At 42.2% G+C, this 26,524-nt stretch overlaps 1 protein-coding gene across 4 annotated transcripts in view; it reads right to left on the bottom strand.

The window, feature by feature from the left end:
• Positions 1 to 7,431: 7,431 nt before the first annotated feature.
• The window catches only part of mllt10 (MLLT10 histone lysine methyltransferase DOT1L cofactor), a 44,648-nt gene continuing 25,555 nt past the window's right edge, over positions 7,432 to 26,524 (bottom strand). For 2 of the 4 annotated variants that reach the window (XM_041961693.1, XM_041961696.1), the window contains 10 exons: positions 23,291 to 23,451; positions 19,427 to 19,544; positions 15,655 to 15,727; positions 14,286 to 14,476; positions 12,935 to 13,084; positions 12,398 to 12,453; positions 11,930 to 12,231; positions 11,680 to 11,703; positions 10,189 to 10,279; positions 7,432 to 9,929 (listed from right to left, as the gene is read on the bottom strand). In XM_041961693.1, coding sequence (XP_041817627.1) covers positions 9,645 to 9,929; positions 10,189 to 10,279; positions 11,680 to 11,703; positions 11,930 to 12,231; positions 12,398 to 12,453; positions 12,935 to 13,084; positions 14,286 to 14,476; positions 15,655 to 15,727; positions 19,427 to 19,544; positions 23,291 to 23,451 — 1,451 coding nt within the window. In that variant the 3' untranslated portion in view covers positions 7,432 to 9,644. The remainder of the gene's footprint in view (positions 9,930 to 10,188; positions 10,280 to 11,679; positions 11,704 to 11,929; positions 12,232 to 12,397; positions 12,454 to 12,934; positions 13,085 to 14,285; positions 14,477 to 15,654; positions 15,728 to 19,426; positions 19,545 to 23,290; positions 23,452 to 26,524) is intronic. The other 2 variants (XM_041961694.1, XM_041961695.1) reach the window with 2 other exon arrangements.

The raw sequence follows: 26,524 nt of genomic DNA, 5'->3' as shown, positions 1-26,524 counted from the left end.
GGTGGAGAGCTATCAGCCCAATCTGAGGGTTGGGCCCCCTCCTGTGGGTCGCCAGATAAATCTGACTGGGCGTCAGATGAGTAATAAAATGGGAAAGAAGGCAAAAGCAAAGCCAAATTTGTTTTTTGTTTTTTGTTTTTTTTTTTTGGACATTTTTCTAATCTTTCCTTCTTTTTTTGAGAACTATTTTGAACCAATGGAGAAGTTTAGATGGGAAATGTGTGTGTTGTTTGGTGCAACTAACTGCTCATATTAAAGGGCCACAAGCCACAAAGGTATGTTTTTTATTTTACAAGCTTATCATATGTTTTTATGTGTAACATTAATTTACAACTATAGCAGATAAATTTAGCGGGGTAAACAGTGTAACACTGTAAAATATAGTATATAATAGCATAATTTGTGCTAGTCATTTAGTAAATGCACCAAGTTACTATCCAGCACTAGACAGGATTTAAAATGATTATTCTGCCAGCTGCTTTACCTCATGTTCGTAGAACATTTGGGTTTAACTTGTGGTGACATTTTAAGTCCAAACCTTCAATGAGACATATCTTTTTTTTTTTCTTTTTTGTCAATTAATGGATCATTTTTTCCAGATCCGCAGCAGTGAAAACATTCATTTGTCCGCATAGATAAACCTCATGGTCAATGCTCTGGCTTTCACGTCTCCTGTTGTAGGACACACAGGTGCCACAGCTGCCTCTGAGGTGTCATTTTTGTGACAAATTAATTAAACAGCTTGTATTAAGGCTACCTGTGTCCACAGAGCCTTTTCAGGGTGAAATGCGTTTACAGTTCATTTACAGCTCCTTTTGTGTGCATTTCTCAAGGTCTACGTGATCGCATGCACACGTGTTCAAATCACACACACGCACACACACACACACACCTGTTATGAGCCCTGAAAAACTTCACAGCCATCGTTTACTGGACTTTTCAATCGTCGTTGCAAGAAGTTCAACACACAATCATTTACACACACACACACACACACACCTCTCTCTCTCTCTCTCTCTGCAGTTGCCATACCTCTCTCGGCCTCTTACTCCCACAGCATGTATTTGTGAGCAAAGAAACTGAATCAGCTGTGTGGGCTCATGGGCATCACATATACCCCCCCCCCTTTTAAACACACACACACACACATACACTAGCCTTCCCCTCCAGCCCAGGGGTCTCCAGTCTGCATAATAAATGAGGCCTGCTGATAGGTGGATGAACATTGGAGGGGGGAGGGCTCTCTCTCTCTCTCTCTCACGCACACACACACACACACACACACAAACACACACACACATTGGCCTGTACCATTATGCAGCCTGGGTCTTTACCATTTAACAGCTGTTGCCGTTGGAGGAATCCCAGGTCTCTTTACATGATGGCTGTCCACTCATTTATCGTGATTGCAGCAGGTTTGATTTTAGCGCTGGAAATTAGCTTCAAGTCTCCACAACAATATCTTCCTTACAATCCAGTGCAGTGTCCTTGAGCAAGGCACTTATCCCTCAACCGCTCTGGGCAGCCCCCAGGTGTATGTGTGTGTGTGTGTGTGAAACCCTCTCTCCTTCTGCAGCTTCTCCCCTGATGTTGATGAGCTAATCATAAAAATCCACACACACACAGGTGGAGCAGAGGGATGAATATCAGAGGATTTATAATTTGTAATGCGTGTGGAAGCTGTTTGAGCTGAAACACTAAAACTGCTTGATGAATACTAAAATCAAATTTCACACCTGACAACAAGTGCAGGAGAGGGAGTGATTAATAATGCACCCCTCTTCTATCACTTTTAATGTAACTATTACATATATATATGGACCCACACACACATGAAGTTCCCTCAACCTGCCATTACTAACCAGGGCTGGAATTATTTAATAATATAGCCCTGTGACATAGCCAACCATTGAAAGTAATTATCAGTAATGATCTGCCGCTGACTGATCTATTTTTACCTGATGATCAGACCAGATCTCATCTCAGATCTATATCCCGTCACATTCATTATAACCGCACAAGATTACATTCATCTCTGCCAGCACCACCTGTCCTCGTGCTGGCGTTTCATTCTTCACCCGCTGCACATTCACAGTGATGGTAAATACAGGAAACACAATGTGGCCTTTTGTCTTTTTTTTTTTTTTGTCCACATAGGATGTAAACATTTAAAGTAGAAATGCATCATATTTGTGTGTGTTTGTGTGTGTGTGTTGCTTTGATTCCTGCTGTTGTTTCACTCAAGGTCTGACCAGTCACTGTGGATACTGAAAACATCCCTGCAAAATCTGTTGGTCTCCTACAAATAAATGTGTAAAAAAATATATATTTTGCCAAATTTGTAGCACAATTAAGACTAATCGTGCTTTTAAAGCAGCATGACAGGGAGAAGTCAAAGAAAAAAATGCTAACTGCAAAGACAAAAAGGGGCCTTTCTGGATGAGTTTAATTGAATTTATACATAATTTAGTGCATTTCTGTGTGAGTCATGTGGCTTCCCTGCAGTTGGCTGCTGTGGTCGATGGTCTTCAAAACAACATGCAGTGGAGGTCGCCATAACGGATAGGAGGCATTTTTACAAAGAGACAAACACCGCAGCTAAACTCTTTGGTTTCTGCAGTACATTACAGCAATATCATGGAGTAATAATTGATTGAAGGAAAACAAGGTCAAACCTCACTAGAAGTTAATTTATGCATGTTAGAAAATACTGCAGGAGGTCACAAAACCATAAGTGTGTTTATTAAAAATGCTCATGTATCATAAAATCATTCACTGTAGGATACGTGTATGTTAAATTATACAGGACTGTTGTGCTGTGTGTGGTTTACAGTACATGCTCGCCACAGCAGAGGCTGCTCCAGTCACTAATCGCTTCACTTTTCACTTCAAAATCACTTTTTTTTAAAATACAATGATTTTGAGAGAGTGTGTGAAAATTATTTCGGAGCTCATTCCAACATTTGATGAGATTTTGAACGTTGGGTAAATCCTCCATGAGTCAACAGCATGACGGGCAGCCTCGGACGAAACATGCCCGGTAATCTGAACGCCTGTCGCTGCGGTAAACTCTGGCTGTGCCGCAGAGCTGCATTTCCCCTCTCGAAGGGGAATAGCAGACAACAGAAAATCACTTATTCAAATCTCCTCCCCTCGCCGCTAGACTGATATGCTCTTGCCGCGCAGTGAAGTTACCCTCCCGGCTTGTGTGCGCTTTCCGGAGCTCCTATCTTCTCGCCGGTAGTGGGAGCCGCAGGCGGCGGGGGGAGGAACGGCTCCCTGGCCGCGCGGCGCTTCACTCCGCGCGGCAGGCGAGTGGAGCAGGCGCCGCTGAGTCCCGGGAAGACGCCGCTACACGCCGGGCCGAACAACTGTCTATACTGCCGCGTTTTCCGCCCATGTGGCATCCATACAATAGAACATGATTCATTTCATATTATCCAAAGGTATTTATAGGGCCTGTTAAATCAGAAACAGATTTTCATAGTATTATTTTATTGCCTGTTTGCAGAGGTCTTTCAATCCCTGTGAAACACTAAAAAACTAAAACATAAAATATAAACCAAATACACAAATAGTAGATTTACCCTTAAATAGTCTGCTGTTGTATATTTTAGGAATTTTTAATTTTAATTTATTTTACTCTGGTGGCCAACATGACACAAACAAACAAGCAAATAAAAACCTAGTATAGATAGATAGATAGATAGATAGATAACTTTTTCTACCCTTCTCTCTCTCACACACACACTGGGGGCAGTGAGAGCAGACAGAGAAGAGGTTTGGAGGTTTTTCATTGCACCCTCACACACAAACATCTCCATCAGCCTCATCAAATCTAAATATTTATCCATTTGTTCCTCGCAGCCTGTGAACTTCCTCCTCTTTACTCAGTTTTGTGGTTTTGAACTCTGTAAATATTTTTGCCTTTAATTGCACACTTTTTAATTAATTTATATAAAATGTGTTAGACCTGTCATGCATTTTTTTCCATGACTGCCTGCAGTTGTATTTGTTGGATATTTATCAAGAATCAGTTCTCAGTGATGTGGACAACATCAACTTGTGCATTCTCAGATGTTTTTAGTGTAAATGATGATTGTGAAACAGTTTTTCATGTACTCATGTGGCGCAGTATGACTCGAACACAGTCCTATTGTGGATCTGTATTGTCTGAAGTGCTATATTATACAGACTGTGAGCCCTGAGACACATTCTTAAGTTTTAGGCTAGATAAACAAAACTGACATGACTTTACTTTCAAAATAAAATAATTGATCATGCATTTCTTGTGTTGTGTTTGCCCTTCAGTCACTGCATGTGCTGTTGTAGCATCCAGAAGCTCCAAGGTGTCACTGAACTGAGAGAGAGAGAGAGAGAGAGAGAGAGAGAGAGAGAGAAGGATGTGTTTATATGCGTGTGTGTGTGTGTGTGTGTGTGTTAGGGGGGTGACAGAGGAGTGTCGCTTAGCAGAAGAATATGAGCTATCTAAGAATGAAGAGGGATGAGGCTGAATCCTGCTGCTTCTCCTCGCCGCCATTATCCTACAGGAGAGAGACCTGTGGGGGGCACACACACACACACACACACACACAAAACCATCCACACACACACATCCTGGGAATCTCCTCAGCTGTTCCCCCTCGTACCCTTCCTCCTCCTCCTCCTCTTCCTCCTGCCCCGACTCTAAACACCTCTGTGTGCCGGATCTGGTTCCACTCGGCACCGGATCAGGGCCCCTAGCAGCTGACTGCAGGTTTCTGGCTGGGATTAAGCCTCCTAATGGCAGCCACTCTGTGATGATTTACACTGCATTACTGTACACACCAGCGGCTGCCTCCTCCTGCTAATGGTTTATTACACCGGAGCCTCTCTCAGCTTTATTGCTCTTTGCTCCCTCTCTTTGAGGCTGAGGTCTAATTAAATAATTTAACTGAATTACCAAACATATGCCAAAACCTGTGTAGGAATTACTCATGGCACTTGGTTAACTTGTTTTATAGTTTTGCTTTCATTTCCAGGGTGACGTCTGAGCTGCTGTGAGTTTATGCAGGTTGGGAAATATGATGGCAACAAATACTGGAAGTATGTGAAAACCACATATCTCCAAACCAACTGCTTTTCAGGATCTAAGTTAAACAGCTTTGCTTTTCATTTTTAAATGTTTATGGTAACTAAACACACAGGTGTGGCTTTAATTGTGGGTTATTGTGGAAGAAGTGGCTGGATTTAATAGAAATGAATAGAATGAACAGAAGTGAAAACTCTTAAAAACTAGATCTCTTTTCTTTTGAGTCATTAATTTCTGACATTTTATTTTGATGAAATCTTTTTCTTCTTTGTGTTTGTATTTAGGTAGTATATTCTTTTAGATCTATGGAAAATGACACATTTTTCTAAGGAGTCAAATTCTGTATTTCAGTGCATTTTTATTTATAACAACTAACTCACATAACTTAGGCTGTTTCACTAAACCGTGAATGTAGTAATCTGTGTGTGTGTGTGTGTGTGTGTGTGTGTGTGCACTGTTCGGTTGTAAAATTGATAGTCAAATCATTTCAAGCTGTGTCATTTGGTTTTCATGGACGCAATCAGGACAATACAAATACAATCCAGAGTCAAATCAAGCTTTTCCTCTCTTTGGTTTCACTCCGCTTCGAGCTGTCTTGATTGCAGTTTTGTTCTCCAGCTTTGTTGTCTCTGAAAAATGGCAATTAAACAGCTTCATGTTGAAGCGGGAGGATAAAGGACAGAAAGTTGCAGAGCCTGCCCACACAGAGGTAGTTCCCCACGCTGCTGCAGTGCATTCCTCTGTGACAGCAGCTCAGCCCGCCACAGATATCTGCCCAACATTTGTCTAATCATCCAGGGCTTAACCCTCCTGCTGGCCTGCTATCTGCTCTGTGTGTGTGTCTCTCTCTGAATGTGTGTGTGTGTGTGTCCTGACACAAGGGCTTAGTGGTGTTTTGACTTTGTGATCAGGCACCTGGTCGGGCAGCACACAGGGGTCCTGCATCAGCTGGTGAGCCCTCCTACCCCAGGGAGGGTTTCTGGGGGAGTGTGATCGATGATGGACACAGCGGCTCTGCCCTGTGTGTGTGTGTGTGGCAGGGTGGTGCTGCTATTACAGGGATTGGAGGGGAGGCAGCTCTGATGGTGGAGGTTTATAAAAGAGATGGTCCTGGGTGGTGGTGTTTTTTTTTTTTTCTTGGGGGGGGGGGGGTTTATGCTGTTTAAACAGCCTGGCTGTGATTGACAGGGCTGATAGTGAGTGGAGGGGGGGCACCGTGAGGGAAACTTGGTAGTGGGAGGGGTGTGTGAGCAAGTGCTTGAGAAAAGGGAAGAGAAAAGGGGGGTTGTGTTGTTGAATGCAGGTTAGATTGTGCACGTGTGTGAGCAAAAAAAAAAAAAAAAAAAAAAAAATCCTGAAGGGGTTTGGGGGTGTATTTTGGGGGGAGCACGGGTGCAGGAGGAAAGTGAGCTTTTAATTACCAGGGCAGAAGCAGATGTAGCAGAATGGTGCCCCCACCTCTAAACACACACACACATAGTTGTTTCTTGGCAGCTGGAAGTCATCAGCTTCGGGGGGTGTGTGTGCATATTTGTTAGGACAGGAGCCTCGAAGCACATTGTTTAAATTTAAAGATGTTCAGCTTCTCTTGGCACTTCTGAGCTCCATGATTATTCATTCTCCTCCCCCTTGTTACTGAATAAATCACATCTTGCTGCTGCCATCTCCTCCATGTAATTAATGCCCAATAATATAAACCAGGTAAGCCATGTCGCTGAATGCACCGTGTCATTTCACGTGGTCTCTGTTGTCAGCTGATTTTAAATATACTTAATTGCAAAACATTTTATCTGCAGTCACTTCATGAACCATGATTTATGTGATTTATATGTCAGAAAAAACAGCTTTATCAGAAATATGCACATTTTTTTTAACTTCTATGTGCATGCATACAGTAAATCTGATTCTGACTCTGATTCTTATGTAGGCAACACAAGGTATCTCTTATTGGCGGTTGCGTATTGTACTATTTTGTGCATATCTACTTTGTTGTGCACATGAATGTTAAAAGATGTTATTTTATTCAAATTCTAAGGTGCCCTTTTAATAACTGCCCAGATGAAAATTAGCTTTCAAGGCTAACTTTAGCACATTTGCAGTTATTTTTCTGGTCATCAGTGAGTACAATGTCTCCATCAAATAAACTAATAAAATCAATAAATGTAGGGTGAATTTAAATTAAAACTGTATATTAAATGCATTTTAGATTTAGTAAAAATTCCTTTACATGTAAGTATATTCAGGATTAATTCAACTCAGTATTGTGCACATCAATTCTGAAAAAAGTACATTTTAATTGATGCAACAAATACAGTCTACCGTATATTTTTTACAAACTCCTTGACACAAAGACCAAATGATCTTGTTACTTTATCCATAGTGTTTCTTTATTTTGGTGTTCTGAAATACAATGTCAAATTTTTCCCCCGTTATTTTCCATTTGTACAAAATTGATCCAAAGGTGTGCACAGATGAAAACACGGTGCCCCAAGTATAAAATGACTTGACTCATCAAGAAAATGGTGCAAAACTTAAAAAGACACACAATGTCCCTGAACATATAAAAATAAATTAATACTTTGTGTGTCCAGTCACTGTCAACCTTTTTGTCTGGTCCTAAAGATTCACACACACAAACTGAGGCTTCATTGGCTCTCCTTCACACCAGCACGGCCAATCACAATCACTTATGTACACCAACGGCCAATGAGAAAGGTCTATGTACACTTAACGAGGTAAAAACTGTGCCACTGAACGCCCCCCTGACACACTTCCTCCCCCCTACAAACAGCTATGTACAGCCACAGCCCCTCCCCTATAAGCCAACTATCAAGTAGCTTCTAGCTTCCAAACACAACACAGAATAGAAGTCATTAAAAGGGTTTACAGCAAGTTTCGACTGTATGAGAAAAACAAAAAGACGAACAAAGCTTTACACAGTAGTACAAAATGATGTTAAACTGCAACACCAGCAGGCTTTTTAAAATATATCATTTATGCCCATTACACAAACAAACTCCCAATAAATAAAAAGCACAATACAAAGTTGGCTTTGATATTAGAGAATGCAGCAGAATATTTCCTGGTTTAATTAAAGAGGCGGCTCGTCCAGTCTGACGTCACCAAGTCTTTTTGTAATCTGTTGCCTTAGCAACGCAGCTTAATTACTAGTAGAGTTGTGAAGAACTGGGCTGAGTGACAGGGACACAGGTAAAAGGAAAGTTAATCCCACCTTCCCCTCCCTTGGCCTCAGGCACTTGGGTTTGGACCCTGATTGGCCAGTCCTGACTGTTGTGGGTTTTTAGCGGCCGCTGCTGTCGGCCTGTTAGGTCCTGATAGGCTGGTCCTGGTCGAGAGGTAGGTGCATGCGGGGGGCTCAATCAGGAGGATGAAATGCAATGACTTCCACGTGCTGACAACCAACTGCATAATTTCTCTGTGAGTCTGTGCCTTGTGGACTAATGCATCCCTCTGAACATTCAACTGGCTGCTTTGTTTTTTGTTTTTTTTTCCTATTTCACTTCCCTGAGTGAGCCCCCTGTATCTGGCCCAGAGAAGAGACAGTCAAAAGCAAGGCTTCTGCGGTGACTGCATGAGGCTTGGCTCTCTGACATTAATGGATCTACACAAACAGAATGAAAAGAGACATGGGAAGAGAGGCAACAGCGAGAACATGTGGGATATTTTCACAAGCCTCTTACCCACTATTTCCCTCGGGACAGATGTCAAACATACATCTGCTTCTGTTAAGTCCTGTGGTAGGGAATTGTAGTTTCTTTTGTATATTCGTGTATTTCTGCTATTTTTCTTTTTGCACTTGTAGTTGTGTGTGTGTGTGCCAGCTCGTGTGCCGATTGCACAACTGTGATAGCTGAAGCCCCTGAGAGAGTGAGACAGCAGAGAGACCAGACCGAGAGGGATGCGAGTGTGGAGGATGAGAAAGCAGTGAGAGAAAGGTGGAAAGAGAGGAAATGACACACACATACACACCAAAAAAAAAATCATGACACAGTAACAAGAGAATAAGAAATGTGAAGAAGAAGCAGAGTGAAATTAGAGAGGAAAATAGCGAGAGAAGCTAATTAAAGGAAAAGCCGACCTGTTAGTCAACTCACCTGTTTAAAGAGAACGGACACACCGTGTGCTTATTTACTGACACTAACGCACTAAGTTGCTACCAGTGATATCAAATGAAAATCATTAACAGTGACAAAATAAGAACCTGAAGCAGCACTAAAGCTAAAAAGTAAAAAAAACAACAACCAAAAAGTAAAAAATTGGATGGAAATAAATAGTACAAATGAACACAAAATGCTGTGTTAAGACTGTAACCTGAAAAAGTTGCAAAAATAAACCTGGAAAGGTCAACTAGAGTGAGTTAGAGGCTGCAAATGAACGCCATCACTTGCCACAGAATAACCTACCAGGAACACAGATTCCTCTGCTGCCAACGTTCTCATTGCTGAACTACAAAGTTGACCAACAGGCTGATCTCCCGAAAATGCTGCATATTTATTTAAAAAACAACAACAACAACTAGCAACCAAAAAAAAACCAAAAAAAGCATCGGCTGTCATGTCTTCTCCTGCCCTGCGACGCCCACGGCCTTCTCGGCTAGCCGCGGCTTCTGTGCCCCCGAGGCGTGCGTGTCGGCGTGTGCGTGCTGCAGCGCCAGGAAGGGGTTGGCGGTGATGGCGCCTTGGCCCTGGCTCTGGGCGCCGGGCAGCAGGTTGTTGATGGGCAGCTGAGCGGAGGAGAGCGGGATGGAGGGAATCTGGGCAGAGGAGGAGAGGGACTGCAGCTGCTGGAGGTCCTGCTGCTGCTGCATCAGTTGGTAGAGCAGCACCTGCTGCTGCTCCTGGGGGAGGAGAGAGAGGGAGGGGAGGAAGATGGAAATGCAGGAGGAAAAAAATAGGATAAAGTGAAAGTTTCAGACATAAAAAGGAAGGGAAACGAGTGTCGGATAAGAAGGAGGATAACAATGAGGGAGAGAGAAGAGTTAATAGGCTTGGTGATTTAGGCCATTACCCAAAGGAAAATTGTAGCTCAGAGTCTTTGTGTGCGTTTAACTGTGTGTGATAGTGGTGATGGCCTGCCAGTGTGTGTGTGTGTCATACCGCTGAAGGCTGTGAGGACAGCAGCTGCTGGAGCTGCTGCTGCTGCAGGAGGAGTCTGTGCTGCTCAGACAGCAGCCCGAGCCGCGCAGCGCTAACGAGACAAAACACAACTCGCGGTCAGATGGACACAGTGGACACCGTCCTCACCAGCACGAGACATTTTAACACACGGCTTCAACACATGACAGCACAGGCCCACAAATACATTTGACCAAAAGCCAGAGTGTTTCTCAGCAGACACTGTGTGGGCATCCTAATTAGCCTATTGTTTAAAATTTTCACTTTCTGACAAAATTGTTGTTTTTATTAGTCTCTATCTGTGTGAACAAGACACTGTTAACTGGAAAATGCTCTCTGTCAAGGTGGCAGAGGAGTTAATGAAACTAATTTTCTTCTTGTTTTGACTGAGAGGTTTTGGTTGCTATTATGAGTCACACAGGGCTGCCAACTCTCACGCAATAGATAGCCCAATTTTCACATGCTGTCATGCCACATGTCCATTTTCTCATGCAGTGAAAAGCAAATTTATAACCAATGGCGGCACAAAAATAGGACGATGACAGTGTGCAGACAGACAAGAGTCAGCATCTTTCCTTTTCCTCTGCAATGGGCAGGAAGGCAGAAATGAGAGTAAGTAACTTTTCAGTTTAGTTTGAATAATATCGGTGAAGTTGGTGCATTTCATGAGTAGATGTTCTGTGACATTACCCACTGCAGGGGGTGGGGTCATAATCACGTTGACTCAAAATTAACTGTCAATGATGAACAAGTGTAGTCAACCTCTAAGTCCTCATAGCCTACATCAGGAGACCAAACCTAACCAGGATATCTTCCTAATTACATTCATGATTCATACTAATTTAACAATGACCTGTTATTGGGAATCACAAGAAAGTCTCAGACCATCAGAGAGGGTCCCATCCTGTAACCATAGTAAGTCGTGATCACTCCTCAGACATTGATGCCAGAGGAGCTGCTACTCTTGCCTGTAATCTTTTTGTGCCTTATCACATATAAATTTGTTTTTCACTGCACGAGAAAATAGATGTGTGGTTTGAAAACGTGTTAAAAGCGTGAGTCTCGGGGTCAAAACGTGAGAGTTGGCAGCCCTGCGTGTTTTTTCCTCCTCAAATTTTATATGTTGTGCAGGCCAGACGGGAAGCTTTGACTGGTGTGGCCCATAGGCCGCAAGTTGACGATCACTGCACTGTTTACACAGAGGAGAACACCAGGGACAGCTGACTGCACCAAAATGCAACACACATAAAACCAATACAGCAATTCATGAACTGGCCCTGAAGAACAACTGCTATTTAAATTTTATTAATTTCACTTGACAAAAAGCAAGAAAATGTGACACAGCTAAAAAGGGATATGAATACACATGGCTACACACAAAACATCTTCACAAAATCTCCTTTGAAAGACTTCAGAGACGGAAAGGACACAGAGCTCCACGTTGTTGGGATGCTCAACAGACTTCTGTCTCACCTGTTCTTACTAGTTGCTGAGCTGCTACAATCCAACACGCAAGCAAGAGGAGACAAAAAGGAGAGGACGCAATAAAGTTCACATTCAAGCATCTTGGGAAACCAAGAGATGAGGTTATGATGGGAATGATTCTGGTGTTTTCAGTACTTTAACATGTAGTGAAGCGACAGAGGGGCTGAAACCTCCTATGTGAGGCAACAGGACCACACCTGGAGGCCTTTAACCCACTGACAGCAGACTGACCACATACCTATTATTAACAGGCAATGTGACGCCCGTAGATGCTCCTGTAGTGTGTGTGTGAGGGCTGGCGGTGCCCGCCGGCGTCTGGATCACCCCGTTCAACGCCCCGACAATTCCTCCCATGCCAAGCGCGCTCCCTGCACCCAGAGCGCCTATCAGCCCCGCCACCCCGCCCAGCCCGGTGGGGGCCGTCCCCACGGCGGCGACGCCGTTCAGCTGTGGCTGGGGCGGGCTCTGGGAGACGGAGGGAGGGGTAGAGAGAGACGAGGTGGAGCCACTACTGCTGTGGCCGCCACATGACGCACTGTCCTGAGAGAGAGAGAGAGTGAGATCTGATGCTTGTTTCATGAACCTAATTCAGTTAGTACATGAAAAATGTTACTCCAACATCTCGTAGGGTGGTGCTGGGTGGTGCTGGGCTTTGTGGTGATTCAGGTCTCAAAGTGACCATTGTGTACTCAGTGTTTGTGCTTACCTGAGCTGCCACAGGTAAAGATGAGTCAGTGGCTCCAAGGTGGGCTCCTTTCACATCTGCAACACAAATAACTGCAGGTTTAGATTCTCTCTGTGTCTTTGTACAGTGTATATACATTAGGGCTGCAACTAATGATCATTTTCATTGATCATTTTTTCAGTGAATAGTAAAATGTCAGAAACAGTGAAAAATGTCATCTAACTTCTGGAAGTCCAAGGTGATATCTTCATGTGTTTTGTTTTGTAAGATTTTTGTAAGATTTAAAATAATATGAAACACAGAAAAGGAACAAATCTTCACTTTGGCAAAGCTGGAACCAGAACATATCAGACTTTTTGCTCGATTGAATAACTGTAATGATTATAACATAACGTTGCATTCTCTTCATTGACTGCCATTGTATCTGTGTGTGTGAGCAGATGTTGTGAATGCTCAAGACGAAACATATAGCTAACTATGGCTGCAAAGGATCATGAGTGTTTATTTCACATAAATTTTGAGTTGTGTGTGTGTGTGTGTGTGTGTGTGTGTGTGTACCAGAGGAGGCCGTGGTGGGGGTGAAAGGCACTGATAGCTGAGCGCTGAGAAGCTGCAGTCTCTCTTTCTTCATGGTCAGAGTTTTAATCTGCTCCTCCAGCCTCCTGTTCTCCTCCTGCAGCTGGTGAAGGGATTTCAACATGCCCACCACTGAAAGACAGGCAGAAAACTGATTGTTCAAATTGATCGATTAGAGTATTTGCGTGGAGCGGCAGCACTTCCTGCTAAAAATATTTTGTTCCAAATTTGCTGCCGTTTGAGAAAAACAGTAAAAATTATCCTCTGATCGCAGCGCGAGGTCAACACAGGCTTTTCAAACTCAAACTTAACAATGCTTTCTGAAAGGCCACGCCTTCTTTAAGGCAAAACCATGCAACTCAGTGACTGATTAGACAGTTATACTCCACAGGGAGGTCAGAGGTCAAGATCAGCTACAGAACAGTGACCCTGGCGCCTGTGCAGACTCGGCGTAGGAGGATTCGGAGACACAGAAACTTCAACCTGACTTGTCCAGATGACCTGTCTAAGAGCTGGGCCACCTTCCCTTTTTCATTTTCACTTAAAGATCCCGGAAGGGATGTTCAGATAGGCAGAGAACTGACTGAGATTGACAGATGCTACAATAACAGATAAAATGAGAAAGTGATTGAAGAGAGATGTGCAACTGGCAACAGCTGGAAGGCAAAAGGGCTATGGATCAACTGATAGGATGTGAGGAAAGGAGCAAACAGGGAAAAAGTGGAAATAATGATTAGCTGTGGTATCGAACCACGACTGTTTCTTGGCACTGACAGAAGTGTGTGACAGGTACGAAAAGCTGGCAGCAAATGTCTTGTCAGATTTGTCATCTTGTTGTTGTCTTATTCCTTTTCAGACAGTTCCTGATTTAAATCAACGCTTGATGATTTTAGGCTACTTTTTTAGGCAAAGCTCTTGAACATTTGGTGTTGGTGGTTCACTGACAACATGAGAATATATTCATAAAATTAAATATATCAGACTTTGTCACAGATGGAACAATAAGTCTTTGACTTATTTCCATCATTGGCTCTGGTGTTTTCACAGTCCACGAGTGTTTATCAGGATGGAGACAATCATTCAATCATTCAAATCTAAGAGAACAGGAACTACACAGGAGGGAATTTTTGAGGAAGTTGTTTTGTTAATTAATGAAAGTTAAATTTCTCAGAGTAAACTATCAAAATAGCTTTGTTTGAGTACATGAGCAGAGAGTCAGGTATTATATCAATACTAAAATTAAACAAAATCTCATCCAGCTGTGTGTGTGTGTGTGTGTGTATATTCTCGTGCACCTTTGGGTGTGTTTTAGTGTGTGTGTGTGTGCGCTCACCGTCTCCCTGCGCTCCCTGTTGCAGCAGGAAGCTCTGCCCCTCGTTCCACTGCCTCTCCAGGAGCTGCTCTATGCTGGTGGCCACCGGGGGCAACGTCTCGCCACCGCCGCCTCCCCCCGCCCCTAGCAACCCCGGCCCCGGCAACGACCCCGAGGAGTCATAGCGGATCTGCAGGCCACCAATGGGAGAGCTGAATGAAGGGACAGAAAGAGAGGAAGAGAGAGAGAGCATGGGCAGAAAAGGAGAGATAGAGAGGTCAATGGGGAGATTAACGACCCAACATAAACGTCAGACAAACATAGACACTGCTGGCTATAAAACTACATCAATTTGTTGTTACAGTGGCCTCTAATGAAAAGGGGCCAGGCTTTCTGTCTGTGTGTGAGAGAGAGAGAGAGAGAAAGAGGACATGCAAGAGAGAGAAACAGAAAGGGGGAAGTGGACTGTCTTGATGTGATAAATCTCTGGTGTGTGCGCTGAGACAATCTGTTGAGTGTGAAAGAGGGGAAATGAGGGACAGCAGGAGAGAGTGAAAAGGACAGGGAGAGAGGTGCTCAGTGTGGGGGAAAAGGGGAAAAAACCTTGCCATCACTGTCTGTTTTTCACTTTTAAATCAAACTGCAAACGTAAACACACTCCGACTTAGAGTGTCAGTGTCACAGCATTTTCTAAAAAATGTAACCCAAGATGCAAAAAGGTATATTTACACTAAGACATTAACGAAAAAATCCTCAGGGTATTCAAAATTGCATTAAATGTGCTACTTTGACATTTGTCTGTCACCATATGTTTCTATTAAAATATTTTCTTTTTAAAATAAATGCCAGACTGCCCCATGTATATTATGTCCCCTGAATGAAAGATGTGAAATAAAACAGGTGCAGTGTAACAAGATAAATATCCAAAGTAAGTAAAGAAAATTGTGACCAACCTCATCAAGTGAAATTATCCATCCCACAAGGAAGTAGAAACAAGCCAAAAAGGATTTCTATCATCAATATTCCCACCATGACAGATCCATGCAAATGTTCCCAAATGAAGGAGTTGCAGAAAATCATCAGACTGTCCTTCTTCCATGTGTGATTAAACCAAGAAAAAAAAAACAACTAACTGGAACTGAAGGATGGTTACCACCTTCAAAAACACAAGTTATCGTTGGCTGAGAGAGCGAGAATTGCCTGTAGGGGTAAGAGCGAAAGGGAGAGTGTGCATGTGTGTGTGTGAGGAGTGAGAGGAAGAGAGAGGAGACGAGGGGCCAGCGGAGGGAAAAGCAGAGAGGGGGGATGGGTGAAGGGGGGCAGTGAGGAATGTAAATGGGGAGGGATGGGTGGGGGGCATCTGTGTGTGTATGTGTGTGTATGTACTCACCGCGGGGTGGTCTTGGGAGAAGCTCTTATGGAGAAGCCCTGAGCTCCGACACCGCCGTCTCCCACCTCCTGATCTATTCACACACACACACACACACACATACACACACACACACACACACACACACACACACACACACACACACACACACACACACACACACACACACACACACACACACACACACACACACACACACACACACACACACACAAAAATCAATTGTACATCTAAGACCAAGTCGGCACTTGGCCGGCTAAAGTTGAAAACACTTTCTGTGTGAATGCAGATCTCGTCCACAAACAGGAAAACAGCTGAATCTCTTCTTCGTTCTATTTTGCATCACAGCCAACATCTGGTACGGAGTGAGACCGGCAGCCTGGTTATTTAGCTGAGTCTGTACTGGTTAAACCTCTGTTCTGTGCCCTCCTGCCCTCTGGGATCATCAGTGCATTTACATTTATTTCCTGTTTCTGCCTGAAAATAACAGAAGGAGCAGAGAACATCTGATTGGGGCTTATAAATATTGGCCATCATATCTAACATTGTTTTATAAGCTGGAAAACTTACTTACTAATTGTATGAGAATTTCTTATAAACATGATTTCGAACTGATGACTCAAGCTGTAAAACATAAGGCTACAAAGGACCATCATATGCTCTCCAGCGTCTTTGGTGTTGACAGATGATTAACACAGCACAACCACTCCAAAATCCCAATATCTGTATGTCAAATAAATGTCTATTTGGATTTATTTCACTGGAGTTTTTAGTGTCATGTCCAATTGACTCTAACCAAAACTCACTGAATTATTTTTTTTGGCAAACAAAAGGTTTGTTCACGCAGGATTTAAAGGATAAGAAAAAGGGTTGATTTAGCGATTGATTTTTACGACTATCACTTTTAATATGTACTGCAGTTGAGTTAGTTCCCAAACTAGTGCTGCTAAATCATATTTTCATTGTGATATGAACATGCCAATAAGCACATTGCAAAACGACTCCTGAAACGTGATGTATTAGAATAATGATTTCATTTAAGCGCGCCAAGTGTGGGTAGATTGGTGAGTAAATCTTGGAGTTCAAGCTGCCACACTGGCAGGTAAACGTTTGTCCCAAATAGTCATGTAATAAAAAACTATGCGAGAGGCTCTACCACCTCTTGGTGTAATTTACAAGGCGCACGTCTTTCCTCTGCTTTGACAGATACAGGGACTTCATGGTGCATTCAGGTGCACCTTGTAAACACTGATATCCGCATTGCTTTGCACAGCAAAGCGCGTGGGCGCCGACAGGGAATTCATGGTTGCTCAAGTGCACCTTGTAAACTCAGAAATCTACACTCGAATGGCCACAAAGGTCGTTTAAAACAGGAAAGTTTCTATTTGTTTTCCTTTGGTGGAAAACACTGGCCTACATCTGTCATTATGTTGTTTTTTCACTACGGCATTTTTAATAATTAGATGCTAAAATGATAGCGACCCGAAACTTCTCCAAAGGCAGATCTTTATAAATTTCTATAGAAAAATCCTATCAAATTGTAAGAAGCAAACTTAATATGCACACATCAACAGTTGTTCATTTAATTCATATTGTCATTGCAGATTTTTCTCATATGATGCAGGCCTACCCCAAACAATGAGAAAGTAAAGCTAGTGTCTACAAAACTCAAGGGTTAACGTTACTGCCCCTCAGCCCCTGACCAGGCTTACAGTGCATCATTTCCCAAAAGCTCTGTCGTCCTCCTCCACACTAAAACACATAGCAGTTGTTCTCAGATTTATCCACTCTGCAGACCGCTTTTGAAGGGCTCATGCTTTGAGTGAGAAAAATGCCAGCTGAGTGCCAAAAGAATGAGAAAAAACGTACATGTTCAAATTCGGTTCGTGTAGTGTGGATGTATCACAATACTTGTGGATCTGCAACCTACAAAACTTTGTCTCTCTCGCTTTCACACGAGGCTTCATTCAGACTGCGTGTGCGTCTCCCCCTCTACCTTCTGTGGGAGTCTCTACCTCCTCCCTCTGGGCCCCTGGCCAGACGCTTCTTTTCATTTTCAGTAATGAATCACACATGCACATGCACACACATGCAAACGCACACTTTTGCATTTACACACTCACACAAACTCCCCTCTACTTTAGACAGTCAATCCCAGCTTTTACCCCCACCAGGTCACCACTCTAGTCCCTCGCTCGGCTTCTTTTTCAAGTCCTTTTTCTCTGGTAACCCTTTCCGTCCTGGCACCTCCCTCCAGACACTCAAAAGCAAAGAGAAACGGCTGCCAAAGTAAACAGGCTACATGCATACAAACACGTGCACACCTTGCATGTTTGTGTTCACATGACCCTTACTAGTTCACAAACAGAGCTTCACGCTAGTGTGGCTGTACACACGTGCTGTACACGACTGTGTGCATAAGTTAAAAGTAAGGAAATGTTCAGAAGGGCTGCTTACCAATCACTGTCATTACTGATTAGACATTAAATGATTAGCTGATTAATCGACGAGTCAACAGATCAATCGTTCCTGTTCATTTTCAAGCAAAAATGCCAAAAATTCTTTCGTTTCAACTCATCAAATAGAAGGATTTGATACTTTTACCTGTTTTATCACTGTAAACTGAATATCTTTTGCTGTTGTTGGAAAGTTAATTAGCTGATCAAGAAAATAATTTACATTAACTGATGATGATATTGACATTTAAGAAATTAATATACAATGTTATAAAACAGAAAAGCAAACGATCCTCATGTGTGAGAAGCAAATGTGTGGCATTTGTGTTTGAAAAACTGCTTCTAAATATAAAATCTAATATCAAATAATTGATTAGTATGTTATTTTTTCCGCATTAATGCTGACACACACCTAAAATTCTACTTAGTAAATTAAATAAACAGAAATATTTTTCCAATATCTAATATTTTTCTGACAAAGTGATAAAAAAGTTTAACGATGGTGTTTCCAAACTTTTTTTTTTCTTTTCAGAAAGCACAAAGCTCACTTGTGTCTACACACACACACACACACACACACACCCACACACCCACACAGACGCACAGACACACACACAGACGCACACACGCACACAGCCCTGTGGCCCCCTGTCATTCAGGCTGATTAGTGAGTTGACCTGCAGGTCAGGGTGGATCTGGCTCTGATGACTGCTGACCGGCAGCAGGAACTACCTACCTTCCTCCTCCTCCTCCTCCTCCTCCTCCTCGCTCTTAACTCTCTCCTCCACTCCTTTCTTTTCTCTTTCTTCTCCCCTCTCCTGTTCAACCAGATGTCTTCTATCAGGAAGTGGCTACTCTAATCACTAAAGCCACGTCTTACTCCTTCATCAGCTCTTCTGCACTGGACAGACAACAAACCACCTCTTGTCTGCTGCAGGAGCTCCCTGGAGGCAGGGAGCTCCTGCCTTCCCTGCTCCTCCATCACACCGCTACCTCAACGCAACCCTCCTCTCTCTCTAACACTGACCACAGCTTCGAGGAACAGTCTACACTTTACTTGTGAATTACCTGTATGTGAACTGGTGTGCTTTATTTGTTTGTGTGTGTGTGTGTGTGTGTGACAGAGAGAAGGGGTGAGGGGTGTGTAACTGGAGCTGAGTGGGAGGAGCTTGAAAACATCACGAGTGCTGACCCTTGACCCTCTGTGGGACAGAGGGGGCGTGACCTATCCATTATCTCCCTCTCTTTCTCTTTCTCTCTCTAACACACACAAACACACACACACACACACAGCCACATTAGGTATGTTGCCGTACCTGCTGGTGAGGCCTCAGACTGGGCGATGAGTGCTGCCATGGCCGAGTTGGGGTTCAGTCTGTTACCAAACATGTGGGAGGGAGCGAGGTTGAAGACGGACCCTGGCAGGCCGCTCACCTGTAGACAGAGGCACAGGTACGCGTGAGAATAAGCCTCAAAAAGCCTGGTTTCACTGTGGATAGTTACAATCACTTAACATGCATCTTTTTTCTTGTGCATTTTCGCCTTTATTGGATAGCTGATACTACACAACCAGACAGAAGATGTCTTAACTGCTTGCCTATCAGAAGGTTTTAGATCGCATGGCAATCTGCTTTCATAAAATAGTGGAAGCAAAACTGTATTTAAAAGAAGAAAAAACGAAAAAAGAGATTTTCATTTAATTCAATTTTAGGACAACAATTAACAGCGATTTTCATGAGATATATTTTAATGATTCATATTCATATATTTATCAGATAATAATAATTTTCTTGGTTTATTAATTAATAGTTAAGTAAAATAGTTAGTAAAAAATAGTAAAATAGTAAAAATGCCGATTCAAATTTTCCAGAGTGCAACAGTGCAAAAGACAAATGAACTGAATTTACAATGAAAAAATAGTAAAAAATAAGCAAATTCTCACATTTCAGAGGCTAAAACCAACAGATTTTTTTAGATTTTTGTATGATAAAGGACCTGAAAGATAAACTGATATTCAAAAGTGTGGATTCATTCTCTGTTGATTTTATGTCTATTGCTTAGCTTATTTATATCTTTAAAAAATAACCACTGTAATTTTTGAAGAGTAGCAAAGCAGTTTCATGTATGTACAAGAGGGAATTGCAGTTCATGAACTGATATTCAAAGCACACGTTGCACATACACAGGTGTGGATTCGACAGACCCAATCGCCTTTACAGTAAGAGTTCACTTTATGTGTCTCCACTGCTTATTCTGCTTTATCACAAGGAATCTCCATATTATTTCATGGCAGTGAAGCTTTTTTTGAATGGAGAAAAAAATATCTTAATGTGGATTTGACAGCACTTAACTATCTTTTTATGCACCAAAAACAAGGATTTATTATGGATTCACAGCTTATTATTTTCACACGCACACGCACACGCACACACACACACACACACACACACACACACACACACACACACACACACAGCTCAGAGAGCCTCAACACCCCACAGTACGCTGACATGCTGACAAAGTGTTTCTGATGCATAGAGTTTAATCCAATTAAGGCATTTCCCAAATAAGGACCGTAGAGTGAAGGGTGGGGTGGGGTTAGAGGGAGGAGAGCGAGGGTGGAGCATCAGGTCTATCTAAAAGAACAAAATGGCTGACTGTTTTGGTTGCTGAACAGTAAAAGAAAAAGCTTTGACTAAAGCACGAGACACTGCAGAAAACTTCATTTAAGTTCTTCCACAATTTGTTTGGAAGTTTCAGGAGTGCAACCATTTCTGGTCAAGCTAAAATGCATGACAACATATTTACTATAAAATTTACTAAAGAAAAAGTTTACATGGTGACAAACACTATTTGATGATTAACTGATGTCAGCGCGTACATGCAAATCCTACATCTGTGAAGCTTTGCCTGCCTTTGTACTATCTTTTGCTTGTCAAGCCATTCTTATCCATTTACTGAAATTTAGTGCAAACACAAGAACACACAAAGCCATAAAGCGGTTTGTCTAAAATAACAAAATCTGGAACGCATCCTGGAAATTCCCACCAATGCTAAAAGTTAAATTCACAGAAAAAAAGAACCTGTGCCCTCCGTCCATTTTTCCGCCTCACTGAAATGACTTCAGATTTCTTTCTAGACCACCCTCCCCTTCCTCCTCCTCCCCTCTTCCTCCTCCCCCTCAGTGCCATAATCCTGCCCCCTTTCCCATCAACATTCATTTTTCATTTTCATTCATTTTTCATTCAAAGTCTCTCTCGCACTCCCTTTCTCTGTCCTGGGCTGATAGCCAATAACAGTAGGCCGGGAGTCGACTAGCGGACTGAAAATAGCAAATGGTCTCTGTCTGTCACTCACTCACAAACACACACACATACACACTGGGGGAAGCCTGCTGTTGGTGCCTTGTAAAGTTGCGTAATTTCTGCAGCCTTGATTCAGAGTGCGTGTGTCCCAGATGCCCAGAGTTGTGCATCATACTTTACAAAGCAACACACACGCTAGTAACAATCTGGAGTGATTTAAGGATGTGAAGGGGAAAAAAAACATTTCTTTCTCTATTAAAGTCTTCCTCACTTTGGATTTCCACTGCTCTCTTACTATTTTTCTCTCACACACGTACAAACACACACAGCTACAGCCCAAACTCATCTATACATGCGGCAAACAGGCGTGATATCCTGTGCTTCCCTGGGCCTCCCATCCTCTATAATATGTGCTGAACCGAGAGGAGCCGGGCAAGATGAAGGCCAGGCCAGCAAATTCAAGGCATGAGAGCAACCCCCCCCCCCACACACACACACACACACACACACACACACACACACACACACACACACACACACACACACACACACACACACACACACACACACACACACACACACACACACACACACACAGGCCCGATCCCTCCCACCCACCCTCCATCTATCCCTCCATCCCTACTGTGGTGCTTGTCAGATGTCATTACATCAGAGGACAACAGAGGGAGAAAAAGAGAAATGGATGGGGACCAGAGAGAAGGAAGGTCGAGGGTGAGAGAAAGTGTGTGAGAAAAAGAGAACGAGAGGTGGTACGTGGAGAAAAATGGAGTTGGGTGGACAGAGACAGAGCGTGGTCTTTGGGGGAGGTTTTTAAAGGACGGACACTGGGGTCAGTGATGGAAGATGAGTCTTTTTTAATGGGAAACGCCAAAAACTATCACACTGGAGAAAAGCATTAAAATTGCAACCTTATGTCTGTAAATCACCATAATTAATATCGATCTGGATAAACCTGCTTAACTGTTGCTTCAACATCTGACGTTTAAATGGGAATATAGTGAAAGTGGTTAAAAAAAAAAAAAAAAAAACACAGTTAAAATGATCTAAAATCCACAAAAAAAATCCCTGACAATTTAAACAAATCCCTGATGGGAAGGATTTTCCTAAGGTGGAGGTGGGATTTTTTTTCCTATTTTCCCCACATTAAGGGACATGATAGGAATCATAATGGTGTGAGTATGTATTACAATAACACAGCCTGGCTGGTTTTTCCAGAATTTTCATTTTATTGGACACTAAATTTCTACTTTTTTCTTATGTACAATTATGATTTTCCAAAGTTTCCCTGAACATTTTCAATAATAAAGACACATCACTTGAAATAACAATACAGACCGTGCTCACTAAGGTCACCAGTTACTGAATTAGACTGGAGGATCGTAGATGTTTCAATGAAATGTTCAGTGACAAAAAATATATATATATATATATATAAATATAAAAAAAATAATCTGAATAAACCAGAAAGAGCCTCTACAGGTGCACCGCATAAAATCAGCTACAGAATAACTCTGAGCTGAGAAAACACAATCCACACAAGGTCACGACACACACATTTCACACATAATTAACATGCTGCGGATTAATAATAGTGCTGAGAGATTTGGTGCAGAAGACATTTAATTAGTGTGCTTTGGTTTATTTGTGTTCCCACAGTTTATCTGCACTTCAGCTCACAGATGTGAGAGATGCGGGCAAATTGACAGATGCAGAGAGTGCTGAATGAAGACAGACAGGGCGTGTGTTTGTGAGAGAAAGAAAGAGATGGAGTGTGTTTAATGAGCACGTATTTTCACGTATGTGAGAGCGAGGAGGGCACTGAGAGTTTCAAGCTCAGGTCGCGTTTGAACTCACGTGTGTGGAGGCTGTGCTGGTTAGTGGTGCGGTGGCAGTGAATGGAGAGGGAGGGGCTAGTGAAGGCGTGGGCTGCTGTTGCTGGGACAACTCAGAGCCGGCCACACCCACGGCGACAGCTCCCGTCGCCGACGATGACCCATCCACACCAGAAAAGACACCTGTGGAGAAACCAGAGGTAACAGACGTTAACAGTGTTATCTACATCTCATACCACATTTAAATAATACACAAAAAACACTGATTTTAGAGGAATCTTGTTTGACAGATGCTACAGTGACTTTAATTATTACAGTGTAAAAAGCACAAGTAAATAATAAAAGTTCCATGTAGTTGCTGGCTCACTGTCACACTTGCATGGTTTACTGGGACACATGAATAGAATAGAGCCATAATTAATGTGGTTAGAATCACGCAAGCTTTTTCTACTATGAGTCAAAAAGTCACAGTCATTGACATTGAAGCAGCTCTTAAGTTTGTCATATTTCCTTGGGATTCTTGCCTCACATGCATTACTTTGCAAGATGTAAGAAAGACAAGAAAAAATGTAAGAAAGAAAAAAAAAAATGTAAGAAAGCCTTTTATGTCGCTTTATGCCATATTCCTGTTGAAAATAACCTGAATGTTAAACACAGTTTAATAGAATAATGACATGTCAATAAAAGATTTAGACACCACAGCAGTACAATATCTAGTTTCTCCATTATCTGTTATATGCATCTTTTCACAATAAAAAACAAAAACTGGAGAACTGGACAAATTGCTATATTAGACCATGAATCATTTACAGAGATAATGGAACATCTAAAATTAAGTTTTAAATAAGGCACAGATCTGTTGACTTTAACCAATTTAATGCATGATTAATAAAATCAACAAATGTAATGCACGATTAAGTATGCCGGCCAGCCTGAGTGTGCGGTCAGATAATTTGGTTTCTTTATGATCGTAAAAACTCCATCAATTATATTAAACTGAAGTTCATACACACACGCACGCACGCACGCACGCACGCACGCACGCACACTGAGCTGGTGACCTAAAGTGTCAAAAATCTGATGACACAAATCATTCACACTAAGCTTTTACAAATTGGGACAGAAGACGAGGAGGAAAATCAGTCGGCACAGTTTCTCCCTCTACGTATTCTTTGTACTAATAACACACTATTTTATTCAGCTTGTTAAAAATCATGAATTTTAACATTACAAAATATACATGAGTTATAAATCACCAAGGCAAACATATTGCTCCATTCTCTTATCTCACTGCTCTGTCTCCCCAATCTCCCCCACCCTCCCCTCACACACCCCTGCGCTCGCCCACTAACCAGGGATAAGCCCTGCCCCTGCCCCCCTTTGACCCCAGCAGAAGGGGGGGAGGGGGGATGGAGGGCCCCTCAGCCCCACAAAAGCCTGAATGGCTCAGGGCAGCACACATTCACTGGGGGAACAAGAGATCTTTGTGCCAGGAGGGGAGGGGTGGAGGGAGAGAGAGGGCGAGCGAGCGAGAGAGAGATACGAACACTACATGGTCCTACATACTATTTATAACACTTTGTAATATGCACCAGAAAAATTGATACCCAAAGCAGGGCTGCCGTGACTCAGGGGGCACGAGCTCCTGCAAGATTTTCAGCAGCTGGATTAGAGGCCAAACCAACAGTTTATCAGAGTTTAGCTCATGCCACTGATGAACTGCTGATGAAAAGAGTTACACACAAAGAGATGGCGCAAAACTGTGCCAGCAACAGGCCAAAAACACAGGATCATCTGAATTCATACTGACTTTATGTTATACGACTACAGAGGTTATTCAAAATGCCTCAAAACTAAACAATGTTCATAAATCAGAGTCTATGTGTGCTGTGTTCTCAATGCTCCATAAGGAATGCTTGTATTAAAAAAAAAAAATTATATTTTTATTTTTATCCAAACTAAACAGCTGGTTATTTTCTGGTTGCTTTTAAGGATGCAGGAAATGACACTTTAAATGCTAACATAATTTAAAAACAAATGTGTAAATTGGTCATATTAAAAAAAAGGTATTATTGTTAATATATGTATTGGTATTATTTTTCTATCACTTACTTACTTAAAATATTATCATTTTTAGGTAAAAACCTTCTTGCTCCAAACGTGACGATTCTCAGGTTTTCACTGAAAAGCAAGATTTTGTGCTCCATCAAAAAATTCTGCACCACTTGAATTAATAAAAGTTATTTTAAACAAATTAAATGCATTCAAAAATGTATACAGTCATGTTTACATCACGGCTCTTTTCCGGTGTTACTTAGGAAGTGTGGTGAGAACATTTTCAAATATCACAAAGACTTTTATTCAGACAAACTGATTCTTACGTGATCACAGCTTTTGAAGAGAATTAAAACTTCCCCTAGGATAACAAAAGACTAAAAAACATTTACACACACACATACACACACAAGCTTGAGCTTATAAAACTTATACCCTATCCGTGTGATCAATAACATTAAACCCCTGAAGCACAACTACCTCCATCGCTCGACCTTCCTGTTCCTTTCCCCTTCCTGCTCAGTACGCCTGTAAGCTTAAAAATATCCACCTTGATTAGTTCAAGCTGGTATTATCTCCATAGGAAATCTATGTTGTCTATTAAGGGAGGGTTAGGTCCAATCTAAAACCCAAGTGGATGGCATCATACTCTTATTTAACAGATGAATCCGTGTTTTGACTAAGAACTTGCTCCAAATTCTGCTTCTGAGGACATTTTCATGTAAGCAGCAGGGTGATGCTGAATACTGGGGCCCTGTAGCTTGTTTTTAGGGGGAAAAAAGAAAAACTGCACAGACAGTCATTTAATCGTGGTTTAAAAATGGAATGTGGAGACAAACACTGAACACCATCATGGCAACAGAAAGACGTTTGTTATTCTGAGAATTTTCTATCACCAACAGAGCAGAAATGTATTCAAACATCTCGGCAATGTGTGGAGGGAGCGGAGCCACATCGAGGGCAGTCAATGTATCTGTGTGTGTGTGTGCTTGCCCATGTCTGCATGTGTGCGCTTGTCTGTATGCGTGCATCACAAAATCTACGTAGGTGTGCCACAGACTCATAAAGCTTACGGGTTGCAGAATCAACAGTTTGAGCAGACAACTTAATTCAAGAGTAGTTATGCGTAGTTAGATACAAAACACACTCAGGCTGAAAACCGAGGGGCGATTAAACTAGTTTACATTCAACTAAAAATATA

Source organism: Chelmon rostratus, chromosome 20, assembly GCF_017976325.1.
Source record: "Chelmon rostratus isolate fCheRos1 chromosome 20, fCheRos1.pri, whole genome shotgun sequence".
NCBI lineage: Eukaryota > Metazoa > Chordata > Actinopteri > Chaetodontiformes > Chaetodontidae > Chelmon > Chelmon rostratus.
The sequence above is the reverse complement of the archived record's forward strand: the minus strand, read 5'-3'. Positions and strand labels throughout refer to the sequence as shown.